The following is a 22,327-nucleotide window of genomic DNA, read 5'->3' on the forward strand; positions in this document are numbered from 1 at the left end:
AGAACTATATTGAATAAGTAGGGAGAGAGTGGGCAGCCTTGTGTAGTCCCTGATTTTAGTGGGATTGCTTCAAGTTTCTCTCCATTTAGTTTAATGTTAGCAACTGGTTTGCTGTATATGGCTTTTACTATGTTTAGGTATGGGCCTTGAATTCCTATTCTTTCCAGGACTTTTATCATGAAGGGGTGTTGAATTTTGTCAAATGCTTTCTCAGCGTCTAATGAAATGATCAAGTGGTTCTGTTCTTTCAGTTTGTTTATATAATGGATCACGTTGATGGTTTTCCGTATATTAAACCATCCCTGCATGCCTGGGATGAAGCCTACTTGATCATGGTGGATGATTGTTTTTGATGTGTTCTTGGAGTACTTTACTTTTTAATGGTCACATTAGAAGACTTTACTGTTTGACTCTTTCCTTGGTAAGGATCATGAGCCCACAAGGTGGCAGTGTTGAGTAATATTCTCAAAAGAGAGAAAGGGGGAAAGAGGGGCTACAGGAGGAAGAGGGTGGGGTAGAGGGAGGGCTGGAGGAAAGGCTTGGTGCTGTTTAGGTGGTGAAGACTCACTTTCCTGATTGCTAGCAAAGCTGTGTTTCCTGTTTCCTCAAGTAGGAGAGGGGGAAACTTTATATGACTATCTGAGTCCAGGGTTTAGAATCTGAATCCTTAGTGAGGAGAGAAGTGGAGAGAATGAAATCCTTGAGTGTTTCACTAGTGCTCCTGTGGCTCCAGCTCAATGGTAAGTTTGGAAATTCCTTTGGGATCCAGGTGTGAGATGTAAAGTTCTTTCCTGTTCCCCCCAAATGGTAGTAACACTGATGTTTTAATCACTAGTTAGGGGAAAGAGGCCCATGAAAATACCTTCTGGAGGCTTGAATCTTTTCCTATCCCTTCTTGATTATCTTACGTTTGTTTTTCTTCACAGGGGTGAGCAGCCAGCAGAAGGTGCAGCAGAGCCCAGAATCTCTCATTGTCTCAGAGGGAGCCAGGGCCTCTTTCAACTGCACTTTCAGTGCTAGTACTTCTGATTATTTCTGGTGGTACAGACAGTATTCTGGGAAAAGCCCCAAGGCCCTGATGTCAATTGTCTCCAATGGTGACAAGCAAGAAGGCAGATTCACAGCTCACATTAATAAAGCCAGCCTGCATGTTTCTCTGCACATCATTGACTCCCAACCCAGTGACTCTGCTGTCTACCTCTGTGCAGTGAGCGCACAGTGATCCCCAGCCACCTGCAGCCTGCACACAAACCTACTGTACTGAGAAGACCTGAGACAGAGCACACACTACCCAGTGGAGACATTCTGCTTCTATCCTGTATGCAATAGGAATTAAGAGTAAGAGTAGAGAGGGCTTCATTGATTGGGAAAGCTTTTTAACATTTCGATATTAAGCATCCCTGAAGGTTTGGTTGAAATATTTCCCACTTTTCTCTTTTCACAAGTTTATGGTTTTACAACAGCATGTGAGAAGCATATATACATTCATAAGGTGCAGATGTTGAAAGACAAGTGCTTGGTGGCGGGACTCACCACATGTCATTCTATAATGACCACCTTCATCTGGACAGCCCTATGCTTTCCTTGATTTTTAAAAGCTTTCAATTGAAACAAATATTTGTTTTTCTTTTTTTAAAAAACATTATTTACAATGTGGCCTGTTTCTCTATGGAAGTTTCATACATATTTATTTTTTGTTAAGCCTTCTCCAAGCTAATCCCCTCTGTTCTTTCACAGTTCCCTAATCCACTTAAACCTTCTTGCTCCCTCTGTCTCCTCTTCTCCTTCTATATCTTGGTTCTATTTCCTTCCCATTCATCTTCCTCTATCCTTCTCTTCTCCTCTTCTGGGCGCTTCTCCCGTTTAATGGCATCAAAACACACTCATATTCACATGAATATATAGAGTAAGGTCCTATAATTTGTAGAACAATGATACTCCATATTTAAAGAGTTATTGCAAATAGTATTTTATTCTGCAGAATCCAGAATACTGGAGTCTCCCGTTACCAAGACAGAGAGACAACCAAATGAGCTTGCAGGCTTGATTTAAAGCACAGTGGAATTCTGGGTCGTGAAGGCTGGAACCGATTGCTGAGGAACTCTGGGGCAAATGAACTTTACCTTACTCTATCTCCATGCATTGTGGAACCACTATTAGGGCCTGAAGGCTGGGGCCAGGTTTTTTTTTTTTTTTTGTAATTGACTTGCCTGGGCTTCAGTAGACTTTCTAGTTTTTATGCCTAGTCTCTTTAACTGCCAATGTGAGTTCTGTCATGGAGTTAGCCTAGCGTTCACAAAATAAATAAAAATTAGAAGCTTATGTTTGAATGTATTCGTCTCTCTGAAGTACCCCCAGTACTTTTACATTTTGAATTCATATGCAAATTCTATAATATCATTTTTTGAAAAATATTCACCCGTCCATGTGTCTATCTATCATCTATTTATGTATGTATCTATGTATTTATCTGGAGATAGATGTTCTTCTCCACCAAGGTCTCATTATCCATTCTTTTGTTGATAAACATGTAGGATTCGTTCATTCCCTAGCAATTTTGAGTAGAGTAGCAATAAATAAGATTGAGGAAGCATCTCTGCAGTAAGATACAGAGTCCTTCAGATACACACTCAGCAGTTACATATCTGAGCTACATAAGACTTCAGCGTTTAGGTCTGAGAATGCTTCACACCCATTTCTATTGGATTTTATCACAGTTTTTGCTTCTAGCAATGGAGAATGATGGCCTCCTGTTTCCCAACATCTTCCTCACTTTCTGTTGTCACTTGATTTCTTTTTTTTCATTAATTAATTTACTTTACATCCAGATCACAGCTCCCCTTCCCTCTTCTCTTTCCAGTTCCACAAGTTTTCCACCCACTCCCTTCCCTTTCTTTTCAGAGAAAGAGAGACCTCCCATGGATATCAATGTGCAGTAAGATTAGGCACTTCTTTCCCTATTGAGGCCAGGCAAAGCAGCCCTGTTGGGGGAAAAGCATTCAAAAACAGACAGCAGAGTCAGAAAGAGCCCCTGCTTCCACTGTTAGGGGTCCTTCAAGAAAACCAAGGTGTATGTCTTAGTTAAGGTCTTATTGCGGTGAACAGACTCCATGACCAATATAAGTTTTATAAAGGACAGCATTCAATTTGGCTTGGTTTATAGGTTCCGAGGTTCAGTCCAGTATCATCCAGGGTGAAGCATGGTAGGCCCCTGGCAGGCATGGTGCAGGAGGAGCTGAGTTCTACATCTAGGAGGAGGGTCTCCAAGCCTATCCCATAGTGACATACTTCCTGCAACAAGGCCACACCTTCTAGTAGTGCCACTCCTGGGCCAAGCATATGCACACCATCACTTTGTATATTTGTGACAATTATCCAGAATCTTCTTGCTTTCATAGTCTCTGGTGAGAAATCTGGTGTCAGCCTCTTGTGTCAGCCTCCCAAGTCTTTAGTCCGTCTGGGATTAACCATGTGCCCTGATTATCCCATTCTTTAGGGTTAATATTTAGTGAGAAATGAACATTTTTGTCATTGTCATGGATAATGTACTCTTGAAGTAAACAGGTTGAGTATGAGCATCTTTCCTTCATCTGTTCCCTGTCTACATGTTGGTGGTAATGGAATGTCTGATCAAACCTTGTATTGTAGGTGCTGATTACATGGCTCTTGAGTAGGATTTAGTCACCAGTTTCTGCAAGATCTCAAAGCTCAACATGGGACAGTTTTGGAGGCAGGGATTTCCTATTGCTCACAGATATCTTTAGGGGAACATTGAATGTGAAACCCAGAGGGCTGGTCCTTTAAAGGAAGCAACTCATAATCTGTTAATGTGCCCAGAAGTCTGGGAGCAGAAGTGGTTCAGAGCCTGGTGATCTTTGCACTTCACTTCCTTCCCCAGTTCCACACCATTATCATAAGCTTGTTTTTCTCAGTCTACTGAATCCATCTTTACAGAAGGGGGTCCAAGGATGTCAGGTCTAATCTTTACTTAGGTTACTTTGTGCCTCAAGCAGATCTATTATGTTTATTGTATGCACAGGATAAGTTAATTATTACCTGTGAAGTTTTCACCAAATTGTCCTCCTTAAATATGTCTAAAAATAAACTCTCAATATCAGGTCACTGAAGCAGGACCCAACACCTGCTACTTAGCTGCGTTGATCCTAACTGCTTTCTTATCCCCACTCTACAGGCCGTGGAGTCTCACAGAGTCCCGAAGGACGGTTATTTCTTGATTTGTTTCCATGTGGACCTACTTCAGCTCTGGCATTCCTATTCCTCTGGTATATATGGTTTGACAGCTATGTTAGAAATGGAGTGAGGTAAAGTGAAAGGGATTGGGAAGAGGAGATGGAGGGAGGAAAGGGGCGAGATGGAGGAGAGCCAGACAGTCAGAAAGAGGGAGGGAGAAAGACATGAGATCTAGAATTTTCACAGATCAATACCTACTCATCAGGACTTTATTGAAGAAAGGAGAATAAATCTTTTAGAGAGATGAACAGCCTGGGTTGTATTTTGAGTTTCGGTGTTCAACACAGCTCCATCTTTCCTCCACCAACTCAAGTTCAGCTTGTTACACACAAGTGTGCTCTTGGCTCCAAATGGATTGAAGAATTCCAGGCCTTTCTAGGCTCTGGCCTAGTTTCAGAGCCTGTTTAGGTTCTGTCCAGACATTTGTAAGCCTTGAAGGTGGATTTGAATGGGAGTGACAAGGGTTAAAGTTATGCTATACATAAGACAATCACTTCGATGTCCATTCTGATGTTTCATAGTGGTTTTTCAGCGCACATGACTGTGTGCAATACTTATCACTACTGAGAAAGGAGACATCTGATGATTGTGTACACACAAATTCACCTCACTCCCAACCCTGACCTGGAACTAATATCTCTTCAATACTCCAGCTGAACTGTCCAGTACTTTACTTTTTAATGGTTTCATTAGAAGACTTTACTGTTTGACTCTTTCCTTGGTAAGGATCATGAGCCCACAAGGTGGCAGTGTTGAGCAATATTCTCAAAAGGGAGAGAAAGGGGGAAAGAGGGGCTACAGGAGGAAGAGGGTGGGGTAGAGGGAGGGCTGGAGGAAAGGCTTGGTGCTGTTTAGGCGGTGAAGACTCACTTTCCTGATTGCTAGCAAAGCTGTGTTTCCTGTTTCCTCAAGTAGGAGAGGGGGAAACTTGTATGTGACTATCTGAGTCCAGGGTTGAGAATCTGAATCCTCAGTGAGGAGAGAAGAGGAGAGAATGAAATCCTTGAGTGTTTCACTAGTGCTCCTGTGGCTCCAGCTAAACGGTAAGTTTGGAAATTCCTTTGGGATCCAGGTGTGAGATGTAAAGTTCTTTCCTGTTCCCCGCAAATGGTAGAAACACTGATGTTTTAATCTCTAGTTAGCGGAAAGAGGCCCATGAAAAGATCCTTCTGGAGGCTTGAATCTTTTCCTATCCCTTCTTGATTATCTTACGTTTGTTTTTCTTCACAGGGGTGAGCAGCCAGCAGAAGGTGCAGCAGAGCCCAGAATCCCTCATTGTCTCAGAGGGAGCCAAAGCCTCTTTCAACTGCACTTTCAGTGATAGTACTTCTGATTATTTCTGGTGGTTCAGACAGTATTCTGGGAAAAGCCCCAAGGCCCTGATGTCCATCTTCTCCAATGGTGACAAGCAAGAAGGCAGATTCACAGTTCACCTCAATAAAACCAGCCTGCATGTTTCCCTGCACATCAATGACTCCCAACCCACTGACTCTGCTGTCTACCTCTGTGCAGTGAGTGCACAGTCATCCCCAGCCTCCTGCAGGCTGCACACAAACCTACTGTACTGAGAAGACCTGAGATAGAGCACACACTACCCAGTGGAGACATTCTGCTTCTATCCTGTATGCAATAGGAATTAAGAGTAAGAATAGAGAGGGCTTCATTGATTGGGAACGCTTTTTCACATTTTGATATTAAGCAATCCTGAAGGGAAATGTACACTTGGTTTGCTTGAAATATTTTCCACTTTTCTCTTTTCACTAGTTGATGGTTTTACAACAGCATGTGAGAAGCATATATACATTCATAAGGTGCAGATGTTGGTTTGTTGAAAGACAAGTGCTTGGTGGCAGGACTCACCACATATCATTCTGTAAAGACCACCTTCATCTGGACAGCCCTATGCTTTCCTTGATTTTTAAAAGCTTTATATTGAAAAAATATTTGTTTTTCTTTTTTTTAAAAACCTTGTTTACAATGTGGCTCTATGGAAGTTTCATACATATTTATTTTTTGTTAAGCCTTCTCCAAGCTAATCCCCTCTGTCCTTTCACAGTTCCCTAATCCCACTTAAACCTTCTTGCTCCCAGTGTCTCCTCTTCTCCTTCTATATCTTGGTTCTATTTCCTTCCCATTCATCTTCCTCAATCCTTCTCTTCTCCTCTTCTGGGCGCTTCTCCCGTTTAATGGCATCAAAACACTCACATTCACATGAATATATAGAGTAAGGGCCTATAATTTGTAGAACAACGATACTCCATATTTCAATAGTGATTGCAATTAGTATTTTATTCTGCAGAATCCAGGATTCTGGAGTCTCCCGTTACCAAGATAGAGAGACAACCAAGTGAGCTTGCAGGCTTGATTTAAAGCACAGTGGAATTCTGGGTCATGAAGGCTGGAACCGATTGCTGAGGACCTCTGGGGCAAATGAACTTTACCTTACTCTATCTCCAGGCATTGTGGAACCACTATTAGGGCCTGAAGGCTGGGGCCAGGGTGTTTTATTTTTGGTGTTTTTTTTTTTTTTGTTTTTTGTAATTGACTTGCCTGGGCTTCAGTAGACTTCATAGTTTTTAGGCCTAGTCTCTTTAACTGCCAATGTGAGTTCTGTCATGGAGTTAGCCTAGCGTTCACAAAATAAATAAAAATTAGAAGCTTATGTTTGAATGTATTCGTCTCTCTGAAGTACCCCCAGTACTTTTACATTTTGAATTCATATGCAAATTCTATAATATCATGTTTTTGAAAAATATTCACCTGTCTATGTGTCTATCTATCATCTATTTATGTATGTATCTTTGTGTTTATCTGGAGATAGATGTTCTTCTCCACCAATTTCTCATTATTCATTCTTGTCTTGATAAACATGTAGGATTCCTTCATTCCCTAGCAATTTTGAATAGAGTGGCAATAAATAAGATTGAGGGAGCATCTCTGCAGTAAGATACAGAGTCCTTCAGATTCATACTCAGCAGTTACATATCTGAGCTGCATAAGAGTTCAGTGTTTAGGTCTGAGAATGCTTCACACCCATTTCTATTGGATTTTATCACAGTTTTTGCTTCTAGCAATGGAGAATGATGGCCTCCTGTTTCCCAACATCTTCTTCACTTTCTGTTGTCACTTGATTTCTTTTCTTTCATTAATTAATTTACTTTACATCCAGATCACAGCTCCCCTTCCCTCTTCTCCTTCCAGTTCCAAGTCTTCCACCCACTGCCCTTCCCTTTCTTTTCAGAGAAAGAGAGACCTCCCATGGATATCAATGTGCAGTAAGATTAGGCACTTCTTTCCCTATTGAGGCCAGGCAAAGCAGCCCTGTTGGGGGAAAAGCATTCAAAAACAGACAGCAGAGTCAGAAAGAGCCCCTGCTTCAACTGTTAGGGGTCCTTCAAGAAAACCAAGGTGTATGTCTTAGTTAAGGTCTTATTGCCATGAACAGACACCATGACCAATATAAAGTTTATAAAGGACAACATTCAATTTGGCTTGGTTTATAGGTTCCGAGGTTCAGTCCAGTATCATCCAGGGTGGAGCATGGCAGCCCCCTGGCAGGCATGGTGCAGGAGGAGCTGAGTTCTACATCTAGGAGGAGGGTCTCCAAGCCCATTCCACAGTGACATACTTCTTGCAACAAGGCCACACCTTCTAGTAGTGCCACTTCTGGGCAAAGCATATGCAAACCATCACTTTGTATATTTGTGACAATTATCCAGAATCTTCTTGCTTTCATAGTCTCTGGTGAGAAATCTGGTGTCAGCCTCTTGTGTCAGCCTCCCGTGTCAGCCTCCCAAGTCTTTATGCCTCTGGGATTAACCATGTGCCCTGATTATCCCATTCTTTAGGGTTTATATTTAGTGAGAAATGAACATTGTTATCATTGTCATGGATAATGTACTCTTGAACTAAACAGTTTGAGTATGAGCATCTTTCCCTCATCTGTTCCCTTTCTACATGTTGGTGGTAATGGAATGTCTGATCAAACCTTGTGTTGTAGGTGCTGATTACATGGCTCTTGAGTAGGATTTAGTCACCTGTTCTGCAAGATCTCAAAGCTCTACATGGGACAGTTTTGGAGGCAGGGAATTCCTACTGCTCACAGATATCTTTAGGGGAACATTGAATGTGAAACCCAGAGGGTTGGACCTTTAAAGGAAGCAACTCATAATCTGTTATGTGCCCAGGAGTCTGGGAGCAGAAGTGGTTCAGAGCCTGGTGATCTTTGCACTTCACTTCCTTCCCCAGCTCCACACCATTATCATAAGCTTGTTTTTCTCAGTCTACTGAATCCATCTTTACAGAAGGAGGTCCAATGATGTCAGGTCCAATCTTTACTTAGCTTACTTTGTGCCTCAAGCAGATTTATTATGCTTTATTTCATGCACAGGACAAGTTAATTATTACCTGTGAAGGTTTCACCAAATTGTCCTCCTTAAATATGTCTAAAAATAAGCTCTCAATATCAGGTCATTGAAGCAGGACCCAACACCTGCTACTTAGCTGTGTTGGTCCACACTGCTTTCTTACCCCCACTCTACAGGCCGTGGAGTCTCACAGAGTCCTGCAGGACGGTTATTTTTTGATTTGTTTCCATGTGGACCTACTTCAGCTCTGGCATAGCTATTCCTCTGGTATATATGGTTTGAAAACTATGTTAGGAATGGAGTGAGATAACGTGAAAGGGATTGGGAAGAGGAGAGAGAAGGAAGAAAGGGGAGAAGTCGAGGAGAGCCAGACAGTCAGAAAGAGGGAGGGAGAAAGAAATGAGATCTAGAATTTCCACAGATCAATACCTACTCAGCAGGACTTTATTGAAGAAAGGAGAATAAATCTTCTAGAGAGATGAATAGCCTGGGTTGTATTTTGAGTTTAGGTGTTCAACACAGCTCCATCTTTCCTCCACCAACCCAAGTTCAGCTTGTTACACACAAGTGTGCTCTTGGCTCCAAACGGATTGAAGAATTCCAGGCCTTTCTAGGCTCTGACCTAGTTTCAGAGCCTGTTTAGAGTCTGTGCAGACATTTGTAAGTGTTGAAGATGGATTTGAATGGGAGTGACAAGGGTTAGAGTTATGCTACAGACTAGACCCTCACTTCGATGTCCATGGCAGATATTTCATAGTGATTTTTCAGTGCACATGACTGTGTGCAATACTTATTACTAATGAGAAATGAGACATCTGCTGATTGTGTACACACAAACTCACCTCTCTCCTAACCCTGTCGTGGAGCAAATGTCTCCTCAATACTCCAGCTGAACTGCCCAGTACTTTACTTTTTTTTTTCTTGGTTCTTTTTTTCGGAGCTGGGGACCGAACCCAAGGCCTTGCGCTTCCTAGGCAAGCGCTCTACCACTGAGCTAAATCCCCAGCCCCCAGTACTTTACTTTTTAATGGTTACATTAGAAGACTATTCTGTTTGACTCTTTCCTTGGTCAGGAAGATGAGCCCACAAGGTGTCAGTGTTGAGCAATATTCTCAAAAGAGAGAGAAAGGGGGAAAAGGCAGGGTGCAGGATGAAGAGGGAGGGGAAGAGGGAGGGCTGGGGGAAAGGCTTGGTGTTCTTTAGGTGGTGAAGAGTCACTTTCCTGATTAATAGCAAAGCTGCCTTTCCTGTTTGCTGTAGTAGGAGAGGTGGAAACTTGTATACGACTATCTGACTTCAGGGTTGAGAATCTGAATCCTCACTGAAGAGGGAGGAGGCAAGAATGAAATCCTTGAGTGTTTCACTAGTGGTCCTGTGGCTCCAGCTAAATGGTAAGTTTGGAAATTCCTTTGGGATCCAGTGTGAGATGTAAAGTTCTTTCCTGTTCCCCGCAAATGGTAGAAACACTGATGTTTTAATCACTAGTTAGCGGAAAGAGGCCCATGAAAATACCTTCTGGAGGGCTTGAATCTTTTTCTATCCCTTCTTGATTATCTTACCTTTGTTTTTCTTCACAGGGGTTAGCAGCCAGCAGAAGGTGCAGCAGAGCCCAGAATCCCTCATTGTCTCAGAGGGAGCCAAAGCCTCTTTCAACTGCACTTTCAGTGATAGTGCTTCTCAGTATTTCTGGTGGTACAGACAGTATTCTGGGAAAAGCCCCAAGGCCCTGATGTCCATCTTCTCCAATGGTGACAAGCAAGAAGGCAGATTCACAGCTCACCTCAATAAAGCCAGCCTGCATGTTTCCCTGCACATCAATGACTCCCAACCCAGTGACTCTGCTGTCTACCTCTGTGCAGTGAGCACACAGTGATCCCCAGCCACCTGCAGCCTGCACACAAACCTACTGTACCAAGAAGACCTGAGACTGAGCACACTCTACCCAGGGGAGACATTCTGCTTCTATTCTGTATGCGATGAGAATTAAGAATTAGAGTGGAGAGGGCTTCATTGATTGGGAAAGCTGTTTAACATTTTGATATTAAGCAATCCTGAAGGGAAAGGTTCTCTAAATATTTTCCACTTTTCTCTTTTCATATACTGATGGTGTTACAACAGCATGTGAGAAGCATATATACATTCTTAAGGTGCAGATGTTGGTTTGTTGAAACACAACACTGGGGGATGTGACTCACCACAAGTCATTCTATAAAGACCACCTTCACCTGTCCAGTCCTATACTTTCCTTGATTTTTAAAAGCTTTCAATTAAAAAAAATACGTGTTTTTCTTTCTTCCTTTCCTTTTTTTTAAAATTTAGTTTACAATGTGGCTGGTTTCTCTATGGAAGTTTCATACATATTTAATTTTTTGTTAAATTAAATATTAAATTTTTTGTTTCCTCCAAGCTAATCCCCTCTGTCCTTTCACAGTTCCCTAATCCCTCTTAAACCTTCTTACTCCCCGTGTCTGTGTCTCCTCTTCTCCTTCTATATCTTGATTCTATTTCCTTCCCATTCACATCTTCCTCAATGCTTCTTTTATCCTCTTGTGGGCACTTCTCTCGCCTCATTGCATCTACATATACTCATTTTTCATGAATGTGTATTGTAAGGGCCCATGATTTGCAGAAGAATGATACTCCAGATTTAAATAGGAAACACAATATTGTTTTCTTCTTCAGTAATCCAGGATGTTGGGGTCTCCCATTACTAAGAGAGAGAGACAGCCAAGTGAGCTTGTAGGCTTGATTGAAAGCACAGTGGAATTCTGGGTCATGAAGGTTGGAAACCATTGCTGAGGAACTCTGGGGCAAATGAACTTTACCTTCTCTATCTCCAGGCATTCTGGGACCGCTATCAGGGCCTGAAGGCCGGAGCCTGGGTTTTTTTTTTTTTTTTTTTTTTTTTTTTTTTTTTTTTTAGTAATTGACTAATTTGGGCTTCAGTAGACTTCCCAACTTTTAGACGTAGTCTCCTTAGCTGCCGATTTGAAGTCTGCCATGGAGATAGCCTAGCATTCACAATATAAAGAAAAATTAGAAGCTTATGGTTACATGCATTTTTCTCTCTGAATTTGAAAACCCCCAGTACTTGTACATTTTGCATTCTCATGCAAATTTTGTAATTCCATTTTCTGAATAATATTCATCTGTCTATATGTCTATCTATCATCTATTTATGTGTGTATCTATGTAGAGATAGATGTTCATCTGCACCAAGTTCTCATTATCCATTCTTTTGTTGATAAACATGTAGGATTCCTTCATTCCCTAGCAATTTTGAATAGAGTCACAATAAATAAGATTGAGGGAGCATCTCTGCAGTAAGATACAGAGTCCTTCAGATACATACTCAGCAATTTCATATCTGAGCTGCATCAGAGTTCAACGTTTAGGTCTGAGAATGCTTCACACCCATTTCTATTGGATTTTATCGCAGTTTATGCTTCTAGCAATGGAGAATGATGGCCTTCTGTTTCCCAACATCCTCCTCACTCTCTGTTTTCACTTGATTTCTTTTTTTTCATTAATTAATTGACTTTACATCCAGATCACAGCTCCCCTTCCCTCTTCTCTTTCCAGTTCCACAACTCTTCCATTCCCCACCCCTCCCTTTCTTTTCAGAGAAAGACAGACCTCCCATGGATATCACCCTGCAGTAGGATTAGGCTCATCTTCCTCTATTGAGGCCAGGCAAGGCAGCCCTGTTGGGGGAAAAGCATTCAAAGGCATGCAGTAGAGTTAGAAAGAGCCCCTGCTTCTGCTGTTAGGGCTCTCACATGAAAACCAAGGTGTATGTCTTAGTTAGAGTCTTATTGGTATTGAACAGACACCATGAAACTTACATGACTAATGTAAGGTTTATAAAGGACCACCTTTAATCGGGGCTGGCTTACAGGTTCAGAGGTTCAGTCCAGTATCATCCAGTGTGGAGCATGGCAGCATCCAGGCAGGCATGATGCAGGAGGAGCTGAGTTCTACATCTTTACCCAAAGAAGCCAGGAACAGACTCAGTATTCTAGGAGGAGGTCTGAGGAGGGTCTCCAAGCCCATCCCACAGTGACACACTTCTTCCAACAAGGCCATGCCTTCTAGTAGTGCTACTCACTGGGCCAAGCATCTGCAAACCATTACAGTGTTTATCTGTGACATTTACCAATTGTCTTCTGGCTTTCATAGTCTCTGGTGAGGAATCTGGTGTATTTCTGATAGGTCTTCCTTTTTTATGTTACTTGACCTTTTTCCCATACTACTTTTAATACTCTTTCTTTGGTTTCAGTATTTGGTGTTCTGACTATTATGTGACAGGAAGAAAATCTTTTCTTGTCTATTCTGTTTGGAGTTCTGTAGGCTTCTTGCATGTTTATGGGCATCTCTTTCTTTATGTTAGAGAAGTTTTCTTCTATAATGTTGTTGAACATATTTACTGGCCCTTTAGGTTGTGAGTCTTTATTCTTTTCTATACCTATTATCCTTAGGTTTGATCTTCTTATTGTGTTCTGCATCTTTGGATGTTTTGGGTAGGATATTTTTCTGGTTTACATTTTCTTTGACGGTTGTTTCAAATTTTTCTATGGTATCTTCTGCCTCTGAGATTCTCTCTTTTATCTCTTGCATTCTGTTGGTGAATCTTGTGTCTATGACTCCTGATCTCTGTCCTAGGTTTTCTATCTCCAAAGTTGTCTCCCTTATGATTTCTTTATTATTTCTATTTCCATTTTTAGATCCTGGATGGTTTTGTTCTATTCCTTCACTTCTTTGGTTGTGTTTTCCTGTAATTCTTTAAGGGAGTTTTGTGTTTTCTCTTTAAGGGCTTCTATTTGTTTACATATGTTGTCCTGTATTTCTTTAAGGGAGTTATTTATGTCCTTCTTAAAGTTCTGTATCATCATTTTGAGATGTGATTTTAAATTCAAATCTTACTTTTACAATGTGTTTGGATATCCAGTATTTACTTTGGTGGGAAAATTTAAGTGCTCTGATGATGTCAAGTATTCTTGGTTTCTGTTGCTTAGTTTCCTGGACTTGCCTCTTGCCATTTGGTTGTCTCTGGTGTTAGCTGTTCTTGCTGTCTCTGACAGTGGCTTGACCCTCCTGTAAACCTGTGTGTCAGCATTCCTGGAGACTGGCTTTCTCCCAGCAGGATCTGGGTGCAGAGAGCAGTGGACTGGGTCAGCTCCTGGTGCAGGCAGAAACCAGAAGCTTCTTGTCCCAGATAGCTCCTGGATTTGTGTGTCCTGAGGGCTCTGGGCTGGTCTCTTGGAGCAGAAATGGTGTTCTTACCTCTGCTCTCAGATGTGTATGTGCTCCTGCAGACTAGCTTTCAGCTCTGGGCACAGGCAGAGACTGGAAGGATTCTGGCCATGAAGGCTCCTGTGTGGAGAGGGTTCTAAGCAATTTCCTTTTGGGCCAGGAATGTGGATAGAAGTGGTGGTCTCCCATGAGCCCTCAGGATTGTTTGCACTTTTGAGATTCCAGCTCTTTCCCCCATGGGATTTGGGTATAGAAAGCCGTGGTACCTGGTAAGATCCTGGCCCAGGACAAGAGAAACTATTTTAATGGAGGGTGACTAGTACAACATGTACCATAATGTGGCAAGGTCACAGATCTTTCACCATAAATTATAACTTTGCAGAGCATCAGATTTTTACATCTGTGGATATTATTGAAACTCTTGTTTTCACTTTTGTATGAAGCTACACCAAGGGGAGTCCTCTCTCCCCCACTGTGCTTTCAGCACATAATGTTAGGATTCTTACTTTCTTTCAGAAGTTTAAACTTTTGTAATTTAGGATTTCATCTGTGTGGTGGTTTGAATATGCTTCTCCCAGGGAGTGGCACTATTAGGAGGTGTGGTCTTATTGGAGTAGGTATAGTCTTGTTGGAGGATGTGTATCAGTGTTGGTGTGATCTTTAAGACTGCCTGGAAGTCAGTCTTTTCCTACTGGACTTCAGATGAGGATGTAGAACTCAGCTCCTCCTGTACCTGCCTGCCTGGACACTGACATGCTCCTACCACAATGATAGTGGACTGAACCTCTGAGGCTGTAAGCCAGCTCCAATTAAAAGTTTTCCTTGTAAGAGTTGTGTTGGTCATGGTGGCTGTTCATAGCACTAAAACATTAAAACAATTTGACTCTGTGATTACTTTGTAACTCCCACAATTTTACATATTGATCCCCCTCCTTAGTATCCACACCATGCTGTTTTGTTTCAGGTTCACTGTGACAAAGGAAAGTGCTGTGTATCTCTAACTAGTTCTTCTCCTGCTCTTTTGAGTTTATCTTGTTGTATGGCATATCTCTTCCTGGGAAGTGTGTGATCCTTCCTCTTCCCCATCTCCAGTGGCTGTTTGCCCACAGGGAAGGGGGGCCTAGGACTGGACAGGACAGGACAGGACAGGACAGGACCGGATTTGGACAGTGTGAATATTGAAGGATTGAAATTTGTGTCTGCCTCTGAGGGACAGCTTAACCGTATTCCAGGTGAACAAAGGTTATATAGATCTTGGGGAGTGGGTTCTGATTTCCACAATGGATATACATTACTGGCTAGGGCAGAGATGCTTTTACCAATGGAATTCTATAAATCTGCTGGGTAGGTTCCTATTGGGAGAGAGGAAGCTGAAACTGTAATCTGGCAATGTAACATGACTTTCCTCCAACGATATTTTTTGGGGTGAAAGGCTGATTGGTCACAGGGTTGAGTGCTAAAACCTGTAGTGATTGTCGGAAGCTTTGTGCAGGGTCATCCTCTAGATAAGGTCAGGCACCTGTTCTTAGAGTCACTCTCCAGATAAGACCAAGCAGAGAAGAGGAAGCACACTGAGAAAGGGAGTTTTCTTTTTTTCTGTGTGCTCAGAGAGATTATACAGACATTGTGAACTGTGACCTTAATAGCAGAGTCTTCCAACAGAGGTGTACATTTTACAAAGACTCTGCTTCAAATTATTTCCTGTTTGAAAATTTCCCAAGGGCATGGTATTTGTTATTTTCTTTATTCTCACCCTCTCCCATCAGCCTCCCAAGCCTGAATCCCCTCTGGGATAAACACATGGCCTGATTATCCCATTCTTTAGGGCTGATACTGAAGGAGAAAATAACATTATTATCATTGTCATGGATAATGCAGTCTTGAAGTAAACCATTTGAGTATGAGCATCTTTCCTTCATTCTTTTCTTTCCCCTTGTTGGTGGTAATGGAAGGTCTGATCAAACCTTGTTTTGTAGGTGCTGATTACATGGCTCTTAAGTAGACCCATTTTTGTAAGGTCTCAAAGCCCAACATGGGACAGTTTTGGAGGCACAGAGTTCCTATTGCTCACAGATATGAATGGGGGAACTGGAATATGAAACCCAGATGGCTGTTCCTTCAAGGAAGGAACACATAATTTGTTATGTGCCCAGAAGTCTGGGAGCAGAAGTGGTTCAGAGCCTGGTGATCTTTGCACTTCAGTTCCTTCCCCAGTGCCACACCATTATCATAAGCTTGTTTTTCTCAGTCTACTGAATCCATCTTTACAGATGGGGGTCCAATAATGTCAGGTCCAACCTTTACTTAGCTTGCTATGTGCCTCAAGCAGATTTATTATGCTTTATTGTATACACAGGATAAGTTAATTATCACCTGTGAAGGTTTCACCAAATTGTCCTCCTTATATATGTCTAAAAATAAACTCTCAATATCAGGTTTCCAAAGCAGCAACCAAGACCTGCTACTTAGCTATGTTGATCCAAACTGCTTTCTTACCCCCACTGTACAGGCCATGGGGTCTCACAGAGTCTAACAGGACAGTTATTTCTTGGTTTGTTTCCATGTGGACCTACTTCAGCTCTGGCATTCCTATTCCTCTGGTATATATGGTTTGAGAACTATTAGAAATGGAGTGAGATAAAGTGAAAGGGATTGGGAAGAGGAGAGAGAAGGAAGAAAGGGGAGAGGTAGAGGAGAGCCAGACAGGCAGAAAGAGGGAGGGAGAAAGACATGAGATCTAGAATTTCCACAGATCAATACCTACTCAGCAGGACTTTATTCAAGGAAAGAGCATAAAACTTTTAGAGAGATGAACAAGTCGCCTAGGTTGTATTTTGAGTTTAGGTGTTCAACACAGCTCCATCTTTCCTCCACCAACCCAAGTTCAGTTTGTTACACACAAGTGTGCCTCTTGGCTCCAAACGGATTGAAGAATTCCAGGCCTTTCTAGGCTCTGGCCTAGTTTCAGACCCTGTTTAGGGTCTGTCCAGACATTTGTTAGCCTTGAAGATGGATTTGAATGGGAGTGACAAGGGTTAGAGTTATGCTATAGATAAGATCCTCACTTAGATTTCCATAGCTGATGTTTCATAGTGGTTTTTCAGGGCACATGACTGTGTGCAATACTTATTACTACTGAGAAAGGAGACATCTGCTGAGTGTGTACACACAAACTCACCTCACTCCCAACCCTGATGTGGACCAAATGCCTCTTCAGTACTCCAGCTCAACTGTCTAGTACTTTACCATTTAATGGTTACATTAGAGGAGTTTAGTGTTTTTCTTTTCTTGGTAAGGATCATGAGCCCACAAGGTGGCAGTGTTGAACATAATTTTCAAAAGAGAGAGAAGAGGAAAGAGGGTTGGGCAGGAAGAAGAGGGAGCGGTAGAAAGAGGGCTGGAGGAAAGGCTTGGTGCTGTTTAGGCGGTGACGACTCACTTTCCTGATTTCTAGCAAAGCTGTGTTTCATGTTTCCTAAAGTAGGAGAGGGGGAAACTTGTATGTGACTATCTGAGTTCAGGGTTGAGAATCTGAATCCTCAGTGAAGAGAAAAGAGGAGAGAATGAAATCCTTGAGTGTTTCACTAGTGCTCCTGTGGCTCCAGCTACACTGTAAGTTTGTCGATTTCTTCTGGATCCAGGTGTGAGATGTAACATTGTTGTCAGCTCCAGGCTAATGGTAGAAACACAGATGTTTTCATCACTAGTTAGGGATGGGAGGCCAATTGACAATCCATTCTGAAGTGTTTGCATTCATATGCATCCTTTCTTGATTATCTGACCTTTATTTTTCTTCACAGGGGTGAGCAGCCAGCAGAAGGTACAGCAGAGCCCAGAAACCCTTATTGTCCCAGAGGGAGACACAGCCTCTCTCAACTGCACTTTCAGTGCTAGTGCTTCTCTGTATTTCAGGTGGTAGAGACAGCATTCTGGGAAAGGCCCCAAGGCCCTGATGTCCCTCTTCTCCAATGGTGACAAGCAAGAAGGCAGATTCACAGTTCACCTCAATATAGCCAGCCTGAATTTTTCCCTGCACATAAGAGACTTTCAGCTCAGTGACACTGCTGTTTACTTCTGTGCCGTGAGCACACAGTGATCGTCAGCCACCTGCAGCCTGCACACAAACTACTGTGACCCAAAATACCTGTGATAGAGCCCATACTACTCACTGGCGACATTTTGTTTCTATTCTGTATGCGATGAGAATTAAGAATTAGAGTGTAGGGGTGTTCATTGATTGGGAATGCTTTTTAACATTTTGAATTTAGGCAATCCTGAAGGGAAAGGTACACTTTGACTTGGTTGAAATATTTTCCAGTTTTCTCTTCTCACATGCTGATGATTTTACAATAGCATGTGAGAAGCATATACACACTTTTCTTGTGCACACATTGGTGAGTTGAATGACAAGCACTGGGCTGTGTGACTCACCACATGTCCTTCTGTAAAGACCACCTTCATCTTTACAGCAATGTACTTTCCTTGATTTTTAAAATCTTTCAATTAAAAAGTATTTGTTTTCCTTTAAAAAAACTAGTTTACAATGTGGCAGGTTTCTCAATGGAGTTTTCGTCCATATTTATTTTTGTTAAGCCTGCTCCAAGCTAATCCCTTCTGTCCTCTCCCAGTTCCCTAATCCCAGGTAAACCTTCTTGCTCCCAGTGTCTCCTCTTCTCCTTCTATATCTTGGTTCTAATTCTTTCCTATTCATCTTCCTCAATGCTTCTTTTTCTCCTCTTGTAGGCACTTCTTTCATTTCATGGCATCCACACACACTCATGTTCACATGCATATATATTGTAAGGTCCATGATTTGCAGAAGAATGATACTCCAGATTGAAATAGTATGTAAAGGCAGAGAGTCTTTTATTCCTCAGAAGTCCAGGATGTTGGGGTCTCCCATTACCAAGATAGAGAGTCAGCCAAGTGAGCTTGCAGGCTTGATTTAAAGCGTAGTGGAATTCTGGGGCATGAAGTTGGAAACCATTGCTGAAGAACTCTCAGGCAAATGAGCTTTATCTTATTCTATCTCCAGGCATTCTGGAACCACTAACAGGGTCTAAAGGCTGGAGCCTGGATTTTCTTTTCTTTTCCTTTCTTTTCTTTTCCTTTCTCTTTTTTTAGTAATTGACATGCCTGGGCTTCAGTGGACTTTCCAGATTTACGCCTAGTCTTCTTAACTTCCAATTTGAAATTTGCCATGGAGTTAGCATAGCCTTCTCAATAGAAATAAAAATTAGAAGCTGTTCTTTGCATGTGTTTGTCTCTCTGAATTTGAATAACCCCAGTACTTTTACATTTTACAGTTTCATGTAAATTTTATAATTTCATTTTTTTGAATAACATTCATCTGTCTTTATGTCTATCTATCTATCATCTGTTTTTGTATGTGTCTATGTATCTATCTGGAGATAGATTTTCATCTCCACCAAGTTCTCATTATCCATTCTTTTGTTGAGAAACATCTAGGATTCCTTCATTCCCTAGCAATTTTGAATAGAGTCACAATAAATAAGATTGAGAAAGCATCTGTGTGTCGGCACCTGCGCCGCCAGTGTGTGAATATCGGGCATAGGTCTGCGGGATTGAAAGAAAACATGTACACAGGTCACCCGTTTTCAGCGAGTGCCACCAAGGCTTTACTGAGATCTCCTTATATATCAGAGGCAAAATCCATGGAAAACAACAAGGCAGGTGAAAATCCCTAACCAGGAAAACAAGAAAAGTCTGTGTGGTGGAAAGTCCTGGGCCCAATCAGGGTCATAAACAACTTCTTAAACAACAACAAGCAGGAAGGCTGGGTGGGGAGGAAGGGTGCCATGGAGAATCCCAGCCCCAAATCAGGGGCTAAGAGCAGCTCCCAAGGGTGTAAACAATTTCTTGCTATAGCAGGCTAAAAGGCTCAGTGAGGTGGGAGGGAAACACCAAGGTAGGGCCCAACATCTCTGCAGTAAGATACAGAGTCCTTCAGATACATACTCAGCAGTTACATATCTGAGCTGCATAAGACTTCAGAGTTTAGGTCTGAGAATGCTTTACACCCATTTCTATTGGATTTTATCACAGTTTATGCTTCTAACAATGAAGAATGATGGCCTCCTGTTTCCCAACATCCTCCTCAGTCTCTGTTGTCACTTGACTTCTTTTTCTTTTATTAATTAATTTACTTTACATCCAGATCACAGCTCCCTTTCCCTCTTCTCTTTCCAATTCCACAAGTCTTCCATCCCCCACCCCTTCCTTTCTTTCCAGAGAAAGAGAGACCTCCCATGGAAGTCAACCTGCAGTAGGATTAGGCACTTCTTCCCCTTTTGAGGCCAGGCAAGGCAGCCCTGTTGGGGGAAAAGCATTCAAAGGCAGGCAGTAGAGTCAAAAAGAGCCCCTGCTTCTGCTGTTAGGGGTCCCTCAGGAAAACCAAAGTGTATGTCTTAGTTAAGGTCTTATTGCAGTGAACAGACACCATGACCAATTATGTTTTATAAAGGACAACATTTAATTTGTGTTTATAGGTTCAGAAGTTCAGTCCATTATCATCCAGGGTGGAGCATGGCAGCATCCAGACAGGCATGGTGCAGGAGGAGCTGAGTTCTGCATCTAGGAGGAGGGTCTCGAAGCCCACCCCACAGTGACACACTCCCTGCAACAAGGCCACTCCTTCTACTAGTGCCACTCCTGGGCCAAGCATATGCAAACCATCACAGTGTATATCTGTGACATTTACCCAGGATCTTCTGGCTTTCATAGTCTCTGGTGAGAAATCTGGTGTCAGCCTCCCAAGTCTGTATGCCCTCTGGGATTAACCATGTGCCCTGATTATCCCATTCTTTAGGGTTGATATTTAGTGAGAAAATGACATTGTTATCATTGTCATGGATAATGTACTCTTGAAGTAAACAGGTTGAGTATGAGCATCTTTCCCTCATCTCTTCCCTTTCTACATGTTGGTGGGAATGGAAGGTCTGATCAAACCTTGTGTTGTAGGTGCTGATTACATGGCTCTTGAGTTGGATTTAGTCACCAGTTTCTGCAAGATCTCAAAGCTCAACATGTGACAGTTTTGGAGGCAGGGAATTCCTATTGCTCACAGATATCTATAGGGAAACATTGAATCTGAAACCCAGGGGGTTGGTCTGAAAGACCCTTGGAGTGGGGAGACCCTCACTCAAGTCTCTGGATGATATGACTCCCCAGGATCTCATGTAAGGCTATCCTTGCTGTAACTGACACGAGGTTTATTGATAGGAACAAGTGCATTGGGGTTGAGACTCGTATTCCGCGCAGGGGCAGAGGGGTTTGACCACCAGTACCTGGAAGAAGAGGTATTTAAGGGAAGAAACCACAAAAACTACCACCTAAGGGGGTAGGGATGGCGTCATTGGAAAATGTCGAGTATACCAGTGAAAAATCACAAGGAGAAACTCCCTGTTTCTCAAGATTGTTTAACTTTATGGTCTGCAGTTCCTGGGAGAAGCTTCCTGTTTCTCAAGATTGTTCTTTAAGATTTTAATCTAACTTTATGGTCAGCTAGTTCCTGGGAGAGAGTTGCCGAACTGGCTGGTGCAATTCTTCTGCTCTAAACTTTTGTCTTGGGGGGGGGGCAACGTTAAAACTTCTACCTTTCATTCCCCACTTCTTTTAGTGGCTAGTTATAATCATAGCACTAAATATCAGTATCTTTATAATATTGATTTTTTCGACCTTGTAAAACATGATATTGCTGCCATTACATCAAAATCTGAACAGCACTCACTCTTTCTCTAATGAAGGTAACTAGTTTATTTAACACACATGGACCTATAATCAGAGACAGAAGCAAAATTAAGAAGGGTCCCATAAGGGAAGATATCAGACTAGTCATCCAAGGAGATCTACTAAACCAGCTCTCGAACCATCCCTGATGTGCTTCTCTGTCTTTTGTCTAACCTTTCTCTAAGTTTACTCATGGAGTCTTTAATGACTCCTGAATTGTCTACAAAAAAAATTCTTCTTTTAGTGTAGCACACAGACCTCCTTTTTTAAAGAATATCAGGTCTAATCTTCTCTTATTCTGAAGGACTATGTCTGAGAGGGAGGTTAGGGATTCTTGGAGGTCAGCCAAAAAGTCTTTTTTACTCTTTCTATATCTAAGTCAATGGCAGTTCTGAATTCTCCATAAGCCTTGTGTTGCAGGACAACAGCAAATGTCCTTGTAGCTGCCCTTGCAGCACCTAAATTCATCTCTAAGATAATTGTCAGAGTAATTCTCAACACCCCTTTGTGTCTTACTAAGTCTTTAGCATCAGGATTCCAATCTGGACACTAGTGGAACCTACACACAAAAGTCATGACTGCCTTTTAGAACTTCTAAACTTATACAGCTTGTGGTCCCTGAGGCACAGTCCCAAGAAGTGTTAGGAGTACTAACATATGCAATGCCTTCATAGTAAGAAGATGTTACATCATTTGCAAAAGAAATC

The 22,327-nt window shown here is 42.0% G+C and overlaps 2 pseudogenes and 2 gene segments (V, D, J or C); all 4 read left to right on the forward strand.

The window, feature by feature from the left end:
- The first annotated feature begins 610 nt into the window (after positions 1-610).
- On the forward strand, positions 611-1,264 carry LOC120097174 (T-cell receptor alpha chain V region 2B4 pseudogene; annotated as a pseudogene). The gene is made up of 2 exons (XR_015638588.1): positions 611-740; positions 927-1,264. The product of XR_015638588.1 is annotated as a T-cell receptor alpha chain V region 2B4 pseudogene (transcript).
- Positions 1,265-5,179: 3,915 nt separating this feature from the next.
- LOC691106 (T-cell receptor alpha chain V region 2B4-like) lies at positions 5,180-5,893 on the forward strand. The segment is given in 2 exon segments: positions 5,180-5,294; positions 5,482-5,893. Coding segments are annotated over 2 exon segments (387 nt in total).
- A 4,067-nt stretch (positions 5,894-9,960) lies between these two features.
- Positions 9,961-10,491, forward strand: LOC120097173 (T-cell receptor alpha chain V region 2B4-like). The segment is given in 2 exon segments: positions 9,961-10,009; positions 10,196-10,491. Coding segments are annotated over 2 exon segments (345 nt in total).
- A 6,876-nt stretch (positions 10,492-17,367) lies between these two features.
- Positions 17,368-18,021, forward strand: LOC148000928 (T-cell receptor alpha chain V region 2B4 pseudogene; annotated as a pseudogene).
- The last annotated feature ends 4,306 nt before the right edge of the window (positions 18,022-22,327 follow it).

The sequence above is a fragment of the Rattus norvegicus genome, chromosome 15, assembly GCF_021556685.1.
Source record: "Rattus norvegicus strain SHRSP/BbbUtx chromosome 15, alternate assembly SHRSP_T2T, whole genome shotgun sequence".
Lineage (NCBI taxonomy): Eukaryota > Metazoa > Chordata > Mammalia > Rodentia > Muridae > Rattus > Rattus norvegicus.